Source organism: Dromiciops gliroides, chromosome 3 (assembly GCF_019393635.1).
Source record: "Dromiciops gliroides isolate mDroGli1 chromosome 3, mDroGli1.pri, whole genome shotgun sequence".
Classification (NCBI taxonomy): domain Eukaryota; kingdom Metazoa; phylum Chordata; class Mammalia; order Microbiotheria; family Microbiotheriidae; genus Dromiciops; species Dromiciops gliroides.
Genome location: NC_057863.1, coordinates 316,439,155 through 316,455,337, shown reverse-complemented (window position 1 = coordinate 316,455,337; position 16,183 = coordinate 316,439,155). Strand labels below are relative to the sequence as shown.

General features: G+C 38.5%; 1 protein-coding gene across 2 annotated transcripts in view; it reads left to right on the top strand.

The window, feature by feature from the left end:
* Window positions 1-1,110: 1,110 nt before the first annotated feature.
* The window catches only part of CIP2A (cellular inhibitor of PP2A), a 52,784-nt gene continuing 37,711 nt past the window's right edge, over window positions 1,111-16,183 (top strand). Inside the window, exons 1-5 of one of the 2 annotated variants that reach the window (XM_043991024.1) lie at window positions 1,111-1,491; window positions 6,311-6,458; window positions 7,787-7,899; window positions 9,516-9,610; window positions 10,718-10,823. In XM_043991024.1, coding sequence (XP_043846959.1) covers window positions 1,390-1,491; window positions 6,311-6,458; window positions 7,787-7,899; window positions 9,516-9,610; window positions 10,718-10,823 — 564 coding nt within the window. In that variant the 5' untranslated portion in view covers window positions 1,111-1,389. The remainder of the gene's footprint in view (window positions 1,492-6,310; window positions 6,459-7,786; window positions 7,900-9,515; window positions 9,611-10,717; window positions 10,824-16,183) is intronic. The other variant, XM_043991025.1, reaches the window with a different exon arrangement.

The following is a 16,183-nucleotide window of genomic DNA, read 5'->3' as shown; positions in this document are numbered from 1 at the left end:
TATTTTGCTTGCACATAACTATTTAAATCTTTCCATTTACAAACCTGTCCCTGGTGGTTTTGTGCATCACATCCATTTTACGTTGTTCTTAACAAAACTTTTTTTTTTCCGGGGGGGTGGGGTGGGGGTGGGGTGGGGGTGGGGCAAGGCATTGAGGGTTAAGTGACCTGCCCAGGGTCACACAGTGTCAAATGTCTGAGGTCGGATTTTGAACTCAGACCCGCCTGAATCCAGGGCCAGTGCTTTATCCACTGCACCACCTACCTGCCCCCTTTAACAAAACTTTTATGACAACCTAGTCTTTTTTCTTTTTTTATATTTAGAATTTTATTTTCCCAAATTACATGTAAAATACAAATTTTTACATCAATTTTAAAAAAACTTTGTGATCCAAATTCTCTTCCTCCCTCCCTCTCCCCACACCCCAACTCAAGCAATTGAATATAAGCTATACATGAGCAGTCATGCAAAACATTTCCACACGACTGGTTATGAAAGAAAACAGTTGTATACATACAAGAAACTTATTGCAAATCGTGTGCCAAGATTGAGTGGGTGTTTGTCGAGCTTTGTATTCCCAGCATTTGGTAGAACAGACACACAGTAGGTGCTTAGTAAATGACTCAGGACTGGGGGGACGGGGAAGGGGGTAGGGAAGCGGCGTGGGGCGGGGCGAAGGGGGACGGTTGACGCCACCAATCCCAAAGCTGGACATTTTGTCTTCAGCATTGAGTTCTGATTTTCCCTAGAGCCTAATGGGAGGAACCCGGGCCTGTCACACTTTGGGAGGCGGACCCCTGGACTTTGGAGGATGGGGGGAGGTCAAAAGACAGTCCCAGGATTGGGACGGCGGCAGTCTGGGTGTCTCAGGCCTCTCGGCCTCCGCCTCCAAATTACAATTCAAAAAGCTCCAGCGCCAAATTCTAACAAGGCGAGGGAGAGATCCCGGCAGATTCCTAGAGAAGCCCAGCCGGCAGCCCCTTATACACTGCAGCCTCTCTTCCGAAGCTCCCGCTTTGGTCTGCGCCGCCCCACTTCTCGCGAGACTTTGCTCGCTCCGAGGGGGACCCTCGCGAGGTCCAAATCTTGGCGAGAGGATCCGCGAAAATAGAGAGGGGATGTTGGGAGGGGTGTTCCCGTACCAGCTCTTGTTCCCCGGCCTCAGAAGGGAACCCTGCCCCCTCTCCTCGGGAGCAGGGGAATTTCCGGACGCCGGACCGGAACCGGAAAGTTCTCGAAGAGTGGAAGGGCGGGTCTAAAAAAATCCAAAAAAAAAAGCGCGGCCCGAGCGCTCGGGGAACGACTGTCTTTGCCATTCCCGTCACTCCTTCGCTTGTCGGTCCCTGCCCCCTCGCCTCCTTCCCGACCTCCGCCGAGGTCCAGGCCTCCATGGACATCACCGCCAACCTGAAGTCTTTGCTGCTGGCCATCAGCCAGTACAAGGCAGTCAAGTCTGAGGCGAACACCAACCAGCTCCTGCGGCATTTGGAGGTGAGCCAGCGGGGCCGGCCTCCATCCCGAGCCCGACCGCTGGACCCCCGACATGGCTCACACCCGGCCCGGCTGCCCGGAGCCCCCGGAGAAATCCTAGGGCCAGGGGGCGGGGAAGAGGGAAGAGAAGCACCCTCTCTTTTCCATCGCCTCCCCGCTCCGTAGGGCTCTCAGTTTCCCCATTTGTAAAATGGAGACGGTGAGAACTTGCATCACCTGCCTTCCAGGGTCCTCGTCAGGAAAGCCCCTTGTTCTCAGGAGAGGGCTTTTAAAAAATGTTTTGTATGATTTCACGTGTATAATTGATATTTTGCTTGCTTTCTCAAGGGGTGTGAGAGGTCTGGGGGAGGGAGAGAATTCAGAATTCAAAATTTGAAGACAGTGTTAAAAATAAATACTAAAATCTTTAAGCGTTTTTAAAAAGCCAGACTACTGTCAGTTACTTTTTTTTGTTTTGTTTGGTTTTGGCGGTGACTTGCCCAGGGTCACACAGCTAGTAAGTGTCAAGTGTCTGAGGCCGGATTTGAACTCAGGTTCTCCTGAATCCAGGGCTGGTGCTTTATCCACTGTGCCACCTAGGTGCCCCCTGTCAGTTACTTTTTATCAAAAAGTAACATACGTTACACACACACACACACTCTCACTCTCACTGCCCCCCCCCCAGTTCATCGACCCCAGGTGAAGAGCCCTGTTATAGTCACACTCCGCCCCCCCCCCCCCAACACATGAGGAACCTAAAGGCCCCTGAAGTGAACGAATTTGGTGAAAAATCACAAAAGTTACGACTAGATTTGTAAAATCCCAGAGTAGGACTTTGGAGGGTCTGCTCCCCTTGTTTGTTAGAGCTCTGTTCTCATTCCTCAGGTTGTCATGTCCATATTTTATTCCTATTCCCACAGTGAGAATAATGTAATGTTTTATGGTTTGCAGTTGTTTACATGAGAGGCAGAGGAAAAATTGACATCCAGAGGGGGTTGTGACTTGTTCAGTAATAATACACCTTAAAAGTACTTGAAGGAGAAACTCAACATGTCTTCCTGACTTCAAATCTAGCACAGTGTCTATCAGTCCAGGCTGCTATGTACAAGAAGATAAACTTCTTGAGAGCAGATATTGTTTTTATTTTTTCAATTTTCTCTCTTAACTTCAGTAACTACCTAGCAGGGTGGTAAATACTTGTTAGAATGGATGGCTATGTATTCTGAAACCTGCCTAAAACATCCTTCTAGTCAAGTGGTCAAGATTCCCAAGGTGCATAACTTTCTGAGGTAGCCCATTAGGTTTTGGTCAGCACTGTTTATTTCAAGATTTAGCCCATTACGTTTTTTTGGATAGCTCCAGTTGTTAGGCTAAAGATAAGGACTAGACCTTATTTCACTAGAATAGGCAACTTTCTCTTGCAACTTAGAGACTTGGAAAATTACCTAGAGCACTGAGAGTTTAAGGGACTTGCTTCCAGGTCTTCCTGGCTGGAGGGTGGCACTCAATCCTTTATTTTTTGCCACCTCTTCCCATAGTTATTCATATTGATATTTCATTCTTTTAAACTTCTAGCCTTAGCTCCTAATTCTGCCTTCTCTAGACAAGCAGAATGAATTTAATCCCTCTTTCAAATGACAATTTTTCAAATATTTGAAGACTAGTCACAATTGAATGTTGTAGTTAGGTAGTTGATATTGCCAAAATTGCTTTGTCCTGGAATGTTTTATTAACTTTTCCTTTATTTTTTTCCTGCAAAACTCAAAGGCCCACTTACTTCCTCATTGACTATCCCTAGGCTTCAATTGCTTTGATTTTTGTTTTTTGTTTTTTAATTTTTAGTGAGGCAGTTGGGGTTAAGTGACTTGCCCAGGGTCACACAGCTAGTAAGTGTTAAGTGTCTGAGGCCGAATTTGAACTCAGGTACTCCTGACTCCAGGGCCGGTGCTCTATCCACTGCACCATCTAGCTGCCCAGGCTTCAATTGCTTTGAAATCCTCAGGAATCACTGTATTGCTTGGATTACTTTCTTTACAGTGTTTGCTTTTGCTTTTGTTTATTCTCATCTTCTTTTCATAACAGATCAAACTATTCTGGAGGGACTAATCTTATTCTTTGATTCAGTTGCTCAACAGATATTGCCTGAGGCCATATTATGTGTATCAGGTGATGAAGGGGATATCCTTGATGGAAATTAATTGATGTTTATATAGTTCTTTTCAATTTACAACTCTTGTATTAGCTTACTTGAATCTCTCACCAACCCTCCAAGAGATAATAGGTAGTTGTAGATGAGGAAATGAGACACAGAGGTTAATATGTTTTGTCCAGAGTGAGAAAACTAGTAAATTTTTTTTTTTCAGGGCAATGAGGGTTAAGTGACTTTCCCAGGGTCACACAGCTAGTTAAGTGTCAAGTGTCTGAAGCCGGATTTGAACTCACGGAGTCCTGAATCCAGGGCCAGTGCTTTATCCACTGCACCACCTAGCTGCCCCCGAAAACTAGTAATTTTTGAAAATAGGATTTGAACTCTGTCACATTACCTCCCTTAAAAGGGGATACAAATGAGTCTTTCTTCATATGTGAAATAAGCTTGGCATAGATGATCAGGGTTCCATTCAGTTTATGCTTCTAAGACAGTAAACTATAGATCTAAATTTTATATATGAATTATTATTAGGCAACTATGTGGCACAGTAGATAGTGCCAGGCCTGAGTCAAGAAAACTCATCTTCCTGACTTCAGAAAGAGTCTCAGACATTAGCTGTGTGACCCTGGGTAAGTCACTTAACCCTGTTTGCCTCAGTTTCCTCATCTGTCAAATGAGTTAAAGAAGGAAATGGCAAACCACTCCAGTATCTTTGCCAAGAAAACCCCAAATAGGGTCACAAAGAGTCATATGTGACTGTAATCACTCAACAACAAATTTTATATAATAATAATAGCACCAAACATTTATATAGAACTTACTGTGCAAATTTGTGCTAAGTGCTTTACGATTATTATCTCATTTGATCCTTATGTCAACCCTGGGAGGTAGGTGCTATTATTATCCCCATTTTACAAATAAGGAAACTGAGACAAGCAGATTAAGTGACTTGTTTAGGGTCACACAGCTAGTAAGTATTTGATGGTGGATTTGAACCGAATTCTTCTCGACTCCAGGCCCAGTGCTCTACTAGCCACCATGCTACCTAATTGCCTCTAATTTGATATGTGTTTAGGGAATGCAAATTTATTTTTGTATTAATGTAAGCAAAATATAATTGTAAAGGTAAATCTAGGCTGACCATTGAGAAAACTGTTGTTTTTAATTAGTGTTAACTCAATCTGTCAGTATATTCAACATTCCTCTTCTTTTTAATCCCTTCACTTTTGCAAAGAAGGTGTATTTAACTCAACCTCTTTGGAATCAAGCTTGGTCATTATTGCGTAGCAGACATTTTTTTTGTTTTTGTCATTTTTCCCATTTAGATTGTAAAAGTCATGTTATATATTATTTTTTTGTTCTGTATCACATATATTTTCATGCTTCTGTGTATTCACATTTATATTTTAATGCTACAATAATATTCCTTTACATTTGTGTAATATAATTTGTTTACCTGTCTTTCAATTCATAGGCATCTACTTTGTTTTCCAGTCTTTTGCTACCACAAAAAATGTTGCTATAAATATTTTGGTGTGTATAGTACCTTTCTTTATTTGATCTCTTTAGAATATATGCCTAGTAATAGGATCTCTGAGTCAAAGGGAATGTATATTTAAGTCACTTTCTTAACATAATTCCAGATTGTTTTTAGCATGGTTGATTATAGTTCAGCCAGTAGTGTTTTGGTCTCCCTGTTTTTCTACAATCCCTCCAACATTGTGTGAGAAAATAATTAATAATGGATTTCTTGGGGCATCCAAGGATCAGTTTCTCAGTCCTTTCTTCCCCCCCACTCCAGAAAGTACAGCTCTTGCCTGGGACAAATACAAGGCTACAAAAGAAATGGAGATAATCTTTTGTCTATTTCAGTGAAGGATCACACCTAGAGAATTGACTTTGCCTTAGGAACTTGAGGAGGGTCTTTTACATTCTTTTCCCTGATGTCATCTGTAGAGTTCATTTTAATTTAGACCACCCTCAAGTTGTGTCAACCAATGGAACTGAATGATGCTAACCAACTAGCTTTGATCAGTGAAAATGATCTGCCTCTTTCAAAAGAGGATAAAACCTTTGGCAGAGCCAGGGTCCTGTTCTTGGCTCTTGGCTGGCACTTGGCTGGTACTTGACTCTCTCTCTCTGGATGTGCTCTTGGCTTGGCCCTCCCTCTTAAGAGAGCCTAGGTCTGATGGCCTGAGACCATGAGAAATTAGGGAGACACGGGATCAATCCTTTACTAATACATTATATCCATAAAATAATATGTGGGGAGGCTAGGTTGTGCAGTGGATAGAGCACCGACCCTGGAGTCAGGAGTACCTGAGTTCAAATCCGGCCTCAGCCACTTAACACTTATAGGGCAAGTCACTTAACCAATTGCCTCACTAAAAAAAAAATAATAATAATAATAATATGCTTACTGCCAAAACTGGTGCAATAGCAATTAATATATAAAACAGAGGTGTAGTTTAAAAAAAACACAATTGACTCATCTCATCTTTTGTTATCTTCCTCAATTTGGTGTGTATGAGGCAAAACATGAGCTGTTTTAATTTGCATTTCTCTTATTTTTGGTGATATGGAACAATCTTTTTTGTGATTGAGTTTGTGGTTCTTCTTTTGAGAAGTATTTGCTCTTATGCTTTGAACACTTATTCAAAACTCAGTGCTTTACAACTGATTGTTTTCCAGGTCGTTTCTGGACTGAAACTTACTCGATGGTTTATGTCAAACCAGATATTGCCAAGTGAATGCCTGAACTGCCTTGTAGAGCTCCTTGAAGACCCAAATTTAAGCACTTCACTAACTTTAAGCATCGTCAGTCTGTTATCTCAACTAGGTACAGTCATTCATTTCACTTTCTTGTTCTAAAAGGAAGAGAGGTTGAAGTAAAGAAAACAAAGCATTGCTAATTTAGATACTTATAGTATAGTATCTCATTTACACAATATTATTCAGTTTCAAAATTATATTACCAAAAGCCAAGACTAACAGGCCCAGATGATAATGCTGACATGTAGATATCAAACTTAGAAATATGCTGGAAAATATGAAAATGCCTTATTATAAGAGTTGTAATTTGCAATCTTGAGGTACAAATAATTCCTATTTAAGGGTGGTTACTTCTGATTAATACTTGATACAACATATTTAAGTAACATTGAAAGAAAACATTTCTAATAGGCCACTCACTGTCATTGGTTCATTTTCATGCCTTACTTAGAGGCAACTAGGAAGACCTGGATTCAAATCAAGACTTCCTAGTTGTGTGACTGGGCAAATCACTTCAACCTCTATCTGTTTCAGTTACTTCATCTATATACAACTTTCCAGGTTGCTGTGAGGATCATATGACATAATATTTGTAAAGTGCTTTGTAAACCTTAAAGCACTATATAAATGCTAGTTGTTTGGTTTTTTTTTTTTTAATTTTTTTTTAAGGGCAACGGGGTTAAGTGACTTGCCCAGGGTCACACAGCTAGTAAGTGTCAAGTGTCTGAGGCCGGATTTGAACTCAGGTACTCCTGAATCCAGGGTCGGTGCTTTATCCACTGGGCCACCTAGCCGCCCCCTAGTTGTTGTTTTAATAGTATTGAAACTAGCTGAAAAGTTGCCAATAACATGCTCAGATAGCAATCGAGTAGTATTAAGTCTAATAGATTTTACTAGAATTTTTTTTTAGATTTCTTAGGGATTACATAACTGCAGAACTGAGAGGGACCTTATAGGCTATTTCCTTCAGCACTTCACCTTACACATAAGGAAACGGGCTCAGAAAAGTTAAAGGATTTGCTAAGCCTGGTGTCTGGCAGCTCTTGCCACCATTTCTTGTTGCCTCAGCAAAGTGAACTGGTCTAAAATGGAAGGAGAATATAGTTTGCTGAATGACCCATATTGTCATCTGACTAAATAATCTGTTTCCTTTAATCCAATTTCAAGTGTTGCTTGTTTTTGTCAATGATAGTTTTTTTGAAATATAATAGGACAAATATATTCATACTAAGGGCTAGAAGGGGCTGTGATGTGAACTGGTGGAAGAAATCACCACACCAGTGAAGTTAAGATTCTTGAAATATAGTTAGGTAAATTTTGCAGTAATAAAGGCCATAAGTTTGACATTTTAAACATACTTATTTCATTTATGTGCCATTTTATTTTACATTACAGCTCTAGACAATGATACCAGAGAGTGGCTCCAGAACACTTATAATCTGAATAGTGTCCTGGCAGGAGTGATATATCGGAGCAGTACTGTCCCCAATGACTCAGTATCATTGCAGGTACAAAAATGCATTATTTATATCTACTTTCTTTTCCTATACTTGTTCATCAGGTAACAAGAATTGAATTAAAACAAATTATCTGTCATCATTAGTTAATTTATAGTGTACCCACTAAGTACTGGATAATTTGCTGATTAGATACAGTCCTTGCCCTTGAGAAATTTAAATTTTGGTTGCACATGTCGCTGTCAGAGAAGCTTTCAGTGGAGAGTAATTATATTTTTTATCTCTCTATAACTTAGTGTTAAAAATAATTACTGAACAAATTAATTCCAAGCTTCCAGGTGGCCAGTTAAGCTAAGATAGCCTTTTTTGTGATGGTGTCTAGTTTTAATGTGCTCTGGAAAATTTCAGGTGGAAAAGTAGACTTAAATAGCTCATGTTCCTATAGCACTTTACAATTTATACAATAGAATGCTTTCATCATAATTGAGATAAGTATTGCAAGTGTTATCCCTGTGTTTACAAGTAAAATTGAGATTCACAGAGGTAAATCTTGTTTATTGACATAGCTAATAATTGGTTAAATCAGGACACACTTAATAAGTTCTGATTCCAGGTCCACTAATCTTTCCACTATACAATTCTGTTTTAAATAGTATTATTTGGCAAATTAGAAAATAAAAGCGCTCCTCTTAGAGCGGCAGTGTTGAAATCAAGAGGGATGGAGATAAGATGTCTTAATTGGAGTAGACCGTATAGGGAAGGGTAAATTAGGAGATGGGGTCATTTTCAATCTCAATATTTACTCAAAATGACTTGTTACATTTTTAAAACCTGAAAACCTTTTTCTTACCAAATAGAGGTAGGGATTGGATCTGTTACTTCATTGGTACAGGGAATTCCTAGGTGAGGAAACTGCTACTATCAATGTGGGTTACTGCTATTTAGTCTTTTTTTCTTTTCTTTTTAAGTTTTTTTTTTTTTAAATGACCATTTCCCCATCTTGCCCACACTAGAAGTACGGGAGCTACTCCTAGTCTTACTACTGATCAAAATGGTGGCTTTAACCTGTTTCATTTCCAACCTGAGCAGGTTTCCTCCTTTGTCAGCCTGGTAGCCAACTGTTTCCAGGGGTTCACCATATCAATGCTAAATTTAATGTAGACAGATGATTACATAGTCATATTATAGCTCACAACACCTGAGCTTATTATGAGATCTTCCAGCTTCAGCCTCAGCTGGGATTATAGTCATACTCCACCATATCTAGCTGTAATTAAGTCTTATAGAGTGACCTTAAGCATATTCGGCCTGAACCAGATTACAATGTAATTGGGAAATATTTAATAAAATGAATTAAAAATATAATAGACTATAGATGATGTTAGTAGATTATTTTTCTAAGTTAATATGTGGCCTTCAGGGAACCTTATGTATTGTTTATTGATTTCATTTTTATTTGTGTTTGACACCACTGATTTAGAGCATTCAAAAGGTAACTGACTTGGCCCAGGGTCAGATAGCCAGGATGGGTCAGAGGCAGCACTTGAACTCAGGATGGAAAATTTTTTAATCTTAACCTCAGTCTCCCTCTAGCAATATAGTATAGTCCTATGAGCAGTAAGTATATTTTCATATTTATATATTAATAACCATTTTATTACCTGCAGTGCCTTCAACTTCTGCAGAAGCTGACCTACAATGTCAAAGTTTTCCATTTTGGTGCCAATTTTGATGAGCTAATTACATTCCTGATAGGTCATATGTAAGTAATATATGTATACTACTGAAGAAAAATCTGTAGGCCATTTACATTTTTTGAAATAAAAAACATGTTAAGTATTTTTTTAGGCCAGTCGTTTTTCTCTAGGGCCACATTGTGGTGTGGTTGTGATCTTGAGTTCTTGATGGGTATACAAATAAACTCTAGAAGGGCTTACCAAGATGGAAGTAGCTTGTTACAGGCTTGGGAATGGATTATGTGTCTGTTATCCCAAGAACTAGGCTACTGAAGTTGGAAGGTGTTTATGGCCAGAAAATTGAACATCATATGGTCATCTTTTTTTTTTTTTTTTTTTGATCTTCAGCTGCTCCACAGATTGTATAAGGGGTGTGATCTGCCTTGGTGGAGCAAGTATTCCCATCTTTGAGCACCAAAGTAGAAAGTATCTATTTTTGTGGGAAAAAAAATCTGAAAGTTTTTCTTTCCTTTTTCCTGATTTAAAAATCTTAGTATTATAAATTATCTCTCTATATAAGTTTAATTTGAGAAATACCATGGATTCAATTAGCATTTTTAGAGAATGGTTAAAGAAAAATACAAAGTAATAATAAAATTTTCTAAATGAATTTACTCTTAACAATGAATGAATGAATAAAGCATTTTGTAAGCACTTACTCTGTGTAAAGCTCTGTGTTAAGTTGTGGGGATACAAATAGAAAAACAAGATGGTCCCTGCTCTCAAGGAGTTTACATTCTAATGGGGGAAGATTTCAGATGCAAGTTAGTTGGGAAGGGCCCATAATACTTAGGCTACAGCAGCAAAGCAAATGGTCATGTCTCTAATGTCATTTCCTCTGATAAAAATCAAATCAGTTTTCAGTGTACAAGGCAATGAGCAGCTCATAGCTTCATAGACTTATTTACAGTTTTTTTTTTTATGTTGAGACTGAATCATTTCGTTTCAAAACATGTATTAAATAATTACTGTAGTTGTGTTTGACTTTTAAGAGTAAAAAGGAAAATATTCACATTAACTACTCTAGCCTACTAGAAAGCAAACCTTTAAAATGTGACTTAGCATGTATTGTTTAAAGTAGATTGGGGCTCATCATAATGCCTTATTTTTTACTTTTTTTGTTCTCTTAAAAGAAAACATAGTCAGTGTCCTGAAGATGAATTAACAATGTCTTGTCTAGGACTCTTGGCAAATCTTTGTCGGCACAACCTATCTGTTCAAACCCACATAAAGTCCTTGGTAAGAATTCTTTTTAATGTATTTTTTAAAGTCTTTCAGTTCTTGTGTAGGTTCTCTATCTCAAGGAAATCTTAGTATTTTGTTATTTAATGTGAAGACTTGTGTGTCTATATTTATTTCATCTGATCCTTCAAAGCTTATATAATGATTGAAAATTAAATGGAGCAATCTAAAGTGTTCCCATCTTTGAGTTAGGCATCAAAAGACTCTAGAACAAGTGTAGAACACTGACTTCTTTCAACATGGTATATTTTGGGATCCCAAAATAAACCTGGTTTAAACACACATGCACACACACATGCATGCATGCACAAAAAAATACTTTATTATTTTGTTAAAGAAAGGTTTAAAATCATATTGGGTTCCAAGGTGAGCCTGCCCATTATTGTATGGTTCTTAGAGAGTTCACTTATTAGTATTTAATTAAAATAATGGCACCTTGAATTGAAAAGACCTTAGACATTATCTACCCTTTCCTTATCATAAGGATGAAAAATTTGAAGTTCAGAGAGTTTAAGTGATTTGCCTCAGGTCATAGACAGAGCCAGGGCAGGAACACAAATTTCCTTTGTCTGGTTTATAATTTGTCAAGCATTTATTAAGTACATGCTCTGTCCTAGGTGCTAGAGATAAAGAGGTGAAACAGAAGTATGTTCTTCCCTTAAGGAGTATGTATTTTGTTGTATGTGTGGGAAATGGGGTGGGGAGGAGATAAGTACAAAATATTTCCTGGCTGGAGGGCACTGGCACTAGGGGTGGTATATCAAAATAGGACTTATGAGTTCTGTCCTGTATGTAAGTAGAACTTGAGCTGAATCTAGGAATTTTAAGAAGCAAATGAATGGGGGACAGCTTTTACAAAAGCATGAGGATTAGAGATTCATTGTCCTGTGTAAGAAGTAAATATAGTTGTTTGGTTGGAATCATAATATGTGAGAGGGAGTAACATGATCTTAGAGTTTAGTGAAATTACTTCACACAAAAAGTAAGTGGCAGAACTGGGATTAAAACCCAGGTCTTTTCACTTCATCGTGAAATTGATACAAAATTTTAGTCCTCACTTAAGCACCTAGTACCCCATAGCTTTTATTAGGTATAATGAGATCAGCTTGAAACAAAATTGGCCAGTTTCCCTTCCTCATCCCCAACAATATTTGTGTGGACACAAAAGTAAATCTGCAGTCATTAGAAAGGAGGAAAAGGAAAGGATGTTACTAACCTGTCATTTGGTTAATTAACTTCACCAGGTTGACTAGGCGTTTGTTTTAATATGTAAATAGAAAATTTTTTTTACAGGGAAATGATAAAATTGATATAAGTAATCACACTTTTTAGTAACTAGAGCATGTCACACTAAATTTCAAAAGGAATAAACAACTACATTATTAATTAAAAATACTTCTTATCCTCAAAGACCCAAACCACAGACTTAGAAAATGACATAGCCACAAAGTTATAAATGGCATTGTCCATGGTTTCAGGGATTTACAATTATTAGAGGACATAGAGTATTTGTATAGATATCTGTTACACAAAGCACAGTGTTACAAATGCTATATAAAAAATAACTCAAGTGCAGAGTGAGAGAGGGATGACTAGAATTATTATTTGTGTGTGTGTGTGAGGCAGTTGGGGTTAAGTGACCTGCCCAGGGTCACACAGCTAGTGTCAAGTGTCTGAGGCCAGATTTGAACTTAGGCCCTCCTGAATCCAGGGCCAGTGCTTTATCCACTGTGCCACCTAGCTGCCCCCAGTAGCTTGATTTTTGATAAAAATAGACCCCAGCTACCAGGATAAGAACTCAGCATTTGATAAAAATTGCTGGTAAAATTGGACGGAAGTATGGAAGAAATTAGATTTATGCCAGTACCTCACATCCATGACCAAGATAAGCTCCAAATGGCTACATGTGGGGCAGCTAGGTGGCACAGTGGATAAAGCACTGGCCCTGGATTCAGGAGGGCCTAAGTTCAAATCTGGCCTCAGACACTTGACACTAGCTGTGTGACCCTGGCAAGTCACTTAACCCCAATTGCCTCACCAAAAAACCCCCAAACAAACAAAAAACCCAAAAACAAAACAAATGGCTACGTGCCCAAGTCACATTCTAAACACATTAGAGAAATATGGGGAAAATTGCTTATCAGACCTACGGATTGTACCGATTGGAATAACGCCACCTGCTGGAGACTTACTGTAGAAGAGTTCCACCCACGAAGCGAAGGTCTTTGAGGGCAAGACCAGGAGTCTTTTCTTTGGCGTCAGGAAGTGACGCGGGCTAGTGGGAGGAGGAAGGAAGGGACTGGTGCTCGGGCTCACTCTCTTTTCTGAGGACTCCAGCAGAGAAGGGAGCTAGAAATGCATTCTCCCTTTAATAGATAGGAATCTAGGCCTTTCTCTCTCTCTTTATCAAATTCTTATTCTCCTTAATAAATGCTTAAAAGTCTAACCCTTGCTAAAGCTTATAATTTATTGGCGACCACTCATTAGATATTTTAGACAGTTTAGCTAGAATGTTAGCCCTTAACAGGATAGAAGAAAAGTTCATGACCAAACAAGGAAAAATTTCACACAAGATAAAATGTATAGTTTTATCATAAAGTTTTGCATAAATCAAAGATTAAAAGGAAAATATTTAACTGGGAAAAATGATATTTGCAGAAAGTTTCTCTGATAAAGGTCTCATTACTAATATTTAGGATACATTCATTCTCTAAAGATATGAACAGTTTTTCAAGGGAAGAAATACAAGCTGTCTGTAACCATATGAAGAAATGCTCCAAATCACTAATACTTAAATGCAAATTACAGTAATTCTAAGGTTCTACCTCATGCATCAGATTAGAAAAGATGATGAAAAAGGAAAATGACAAATGTTGGAAGAACTATAGGGAAACAGGCACATTGATTTAATTTCAAGTGGACTTGTGAATAGTTATGACCATTCTGGAAAGCTGTTTGGAGCCATACCCAAAAAGCTACTAAATACTTCCTCCCTTTTGACTAAGATATTGCACTGCTACATCTGTACTCCAAAAAGGTAAAAGAAAGGGAAGAAGGTTATGTACAAAAATATTTATAGCAGCCCTTTTTGTGGTGGCAAAAAACTGGAAACTAAAGGGATATTCATCAGAGAAAGGCAGAGTAAATTGTGGCATATGAACATGATGGAATAGATGACTTTAAAGAGACATGGGAAAAACTTTTATGAACTGATAGAGTGAAATAAGTAGAATTTGTGCCATAATGTCAAGAGTATAAAACAATTTTGAAGGTTTTTATTAACTGATGAATAAAATAAGCAGGACCAGGAGAACAGTGTATACAATCATTTGTAAAGACAAAGGACATTCAAAGCTATAACTTTGATCAGCACCATGACCATCCATGATTCCAGGGGGCTGATGATCAAGCATGCTAACTACCCCTTGACATCGATGATGGATTCAGAATGCAGAATGAGACCTATCTTTTAAAAGTACTACCAATACTGGGGTTTGTTTTGCTTTATGTATTTATCACAAGAAATTTTTCCCCCAAAATTGAATGGGGATGGGAAAAGAAATTGGATTTCTGTTTATGAAAAAAATTTTTTTTTCTTTAAAAAGAAAAGTAAATAGATTGTGAAAAGGAGAGGTAAGAACCAAGGATGATTCCAATAACTAAGAATAGTAGTGAGACCAATAATAACAGGGAAGTTAGGAGGATTGGGTTAATATAATATGATTGAACAACCATTTATTAAGTATCTATGTGTAAGGCACAAGGAATATGGAATAAAAATAATGATTCATCTACCCAAGGAGCTTACCTTTTGTCAGGATATTAAAGTAGGTAGAAAGAGAAGTAAATGCAAGATAATTTGAGCGAAGAAAAAGCCCTAACAAAAAAATCAGAAAAGGTTGCATATTTGAGATGGAACCTGAACTGAGTCTTGAAAGAAAGCTAGGCTTGTTAGTGGTAAGGGTTTAAGGATATTATGGGGAAGAGGAAAAGCATTCCTAGAATGGGGACAAGCTGTACATGGAAACGAGGTAGAAGACTAAGCTTGGGCAACAGTGAGTAGGCTATTGTGTGGCTAGGACAGAATAGAGAGGACTATTGGTAATATGTCTAGAGCTGGAAGGAACCTCAGGCCATCTAGTTTCTTGTTTCATGGTTAGGGCAGTGCACATACAATGTGAAAAAATCTTGGAAAGGTAAATTGCAGTCAGGTTGTGATGGACTTTGAATGTTAGGTTGAGGAATTTTTGTGTAATCCTAAAGGCAATAGGGAGACACTCAAGATTTTTTGATCCAAACAATGTAAGAACTGTTTAAGGAATACTCATTTGATAGTACTTTGGAAGATGGATTTGGGAGAGGTAAAACTATATCCAAATGACAGACTGGTCAACAGTATCAAAAGTGGCAGAGGTCAAATGAGATGGGGATTGAGAACATGCTATCAGATTTAGCAGTTCCAAAATCATTAGTCACCTTAAAAAGAGTGGTTTGATTCAGTTGGGGTCAGAAAGCATATTGTAAGCATTGAGAAGTGAATCAGAGGTGGGGAAATGGAGATGAGAATTGTAGATAACTTTTTTGGAGTTTGACTATGAAAGGGAAGCAAGATAACCGTTGCTTGGGGAGATGGGAAGGTCTAGTGAGGGTTTTTTTTTTTTTAAGGTTGAGGAGAACTGCATTTGTAAAGTAGCAGGAAAAAAGCTAGTAATTATGGAACGATTGCTGATCAAAGGGGCAAGCTTCCAGAGTATATGGGAGGAAGTTGGATCAAAGGCAAAAGTAGAGGGTTTGGCATTGGCAAGGAGAAGGACTCCCCTTTCCTCAGTGAGGGGATGATATAAAGGAATTTTAAAGTGTGGTATGGTAGACAAAAGTCCTGTTTGGAAGCAGGTGACTTCTATTTCTTCTTTTAATTAGGAGGTTAAATGTCCCTGCTGAGACGAAAGAGTTTATATAAAGGACTTGGGAAGAGAAGGTTTGGAATAACCACTATCACTTGCATGGTAGTGTCATTCATGAAGAAAAAAAGACTGCTGTGTAGTATATAGGGCCTTTTTGAGATCAGACAACTTAATGTGTAGTTGACACCATTACTTTTTCCACTAATGTTCACCACCAGAGGAAGGATCACAGGAAGGAGATAATAAGGGTAACTTAAGGTTGGCAGGGAGGTGTTGGACTATGTTGATGGTGATAAGACAATCCAAGGAGAAGGAGGCACAGTGGCAAGAGTCAAGGAGGCAAGGAAGTCGAGAGTAGAGGACAAGTCAAGAGTAGTTGAACTGTTAAACTATAGGCATTGAAACTTAAGAGAATAAAGTCATTGGAGTTGATAAACTGGAAGAACAGGACTG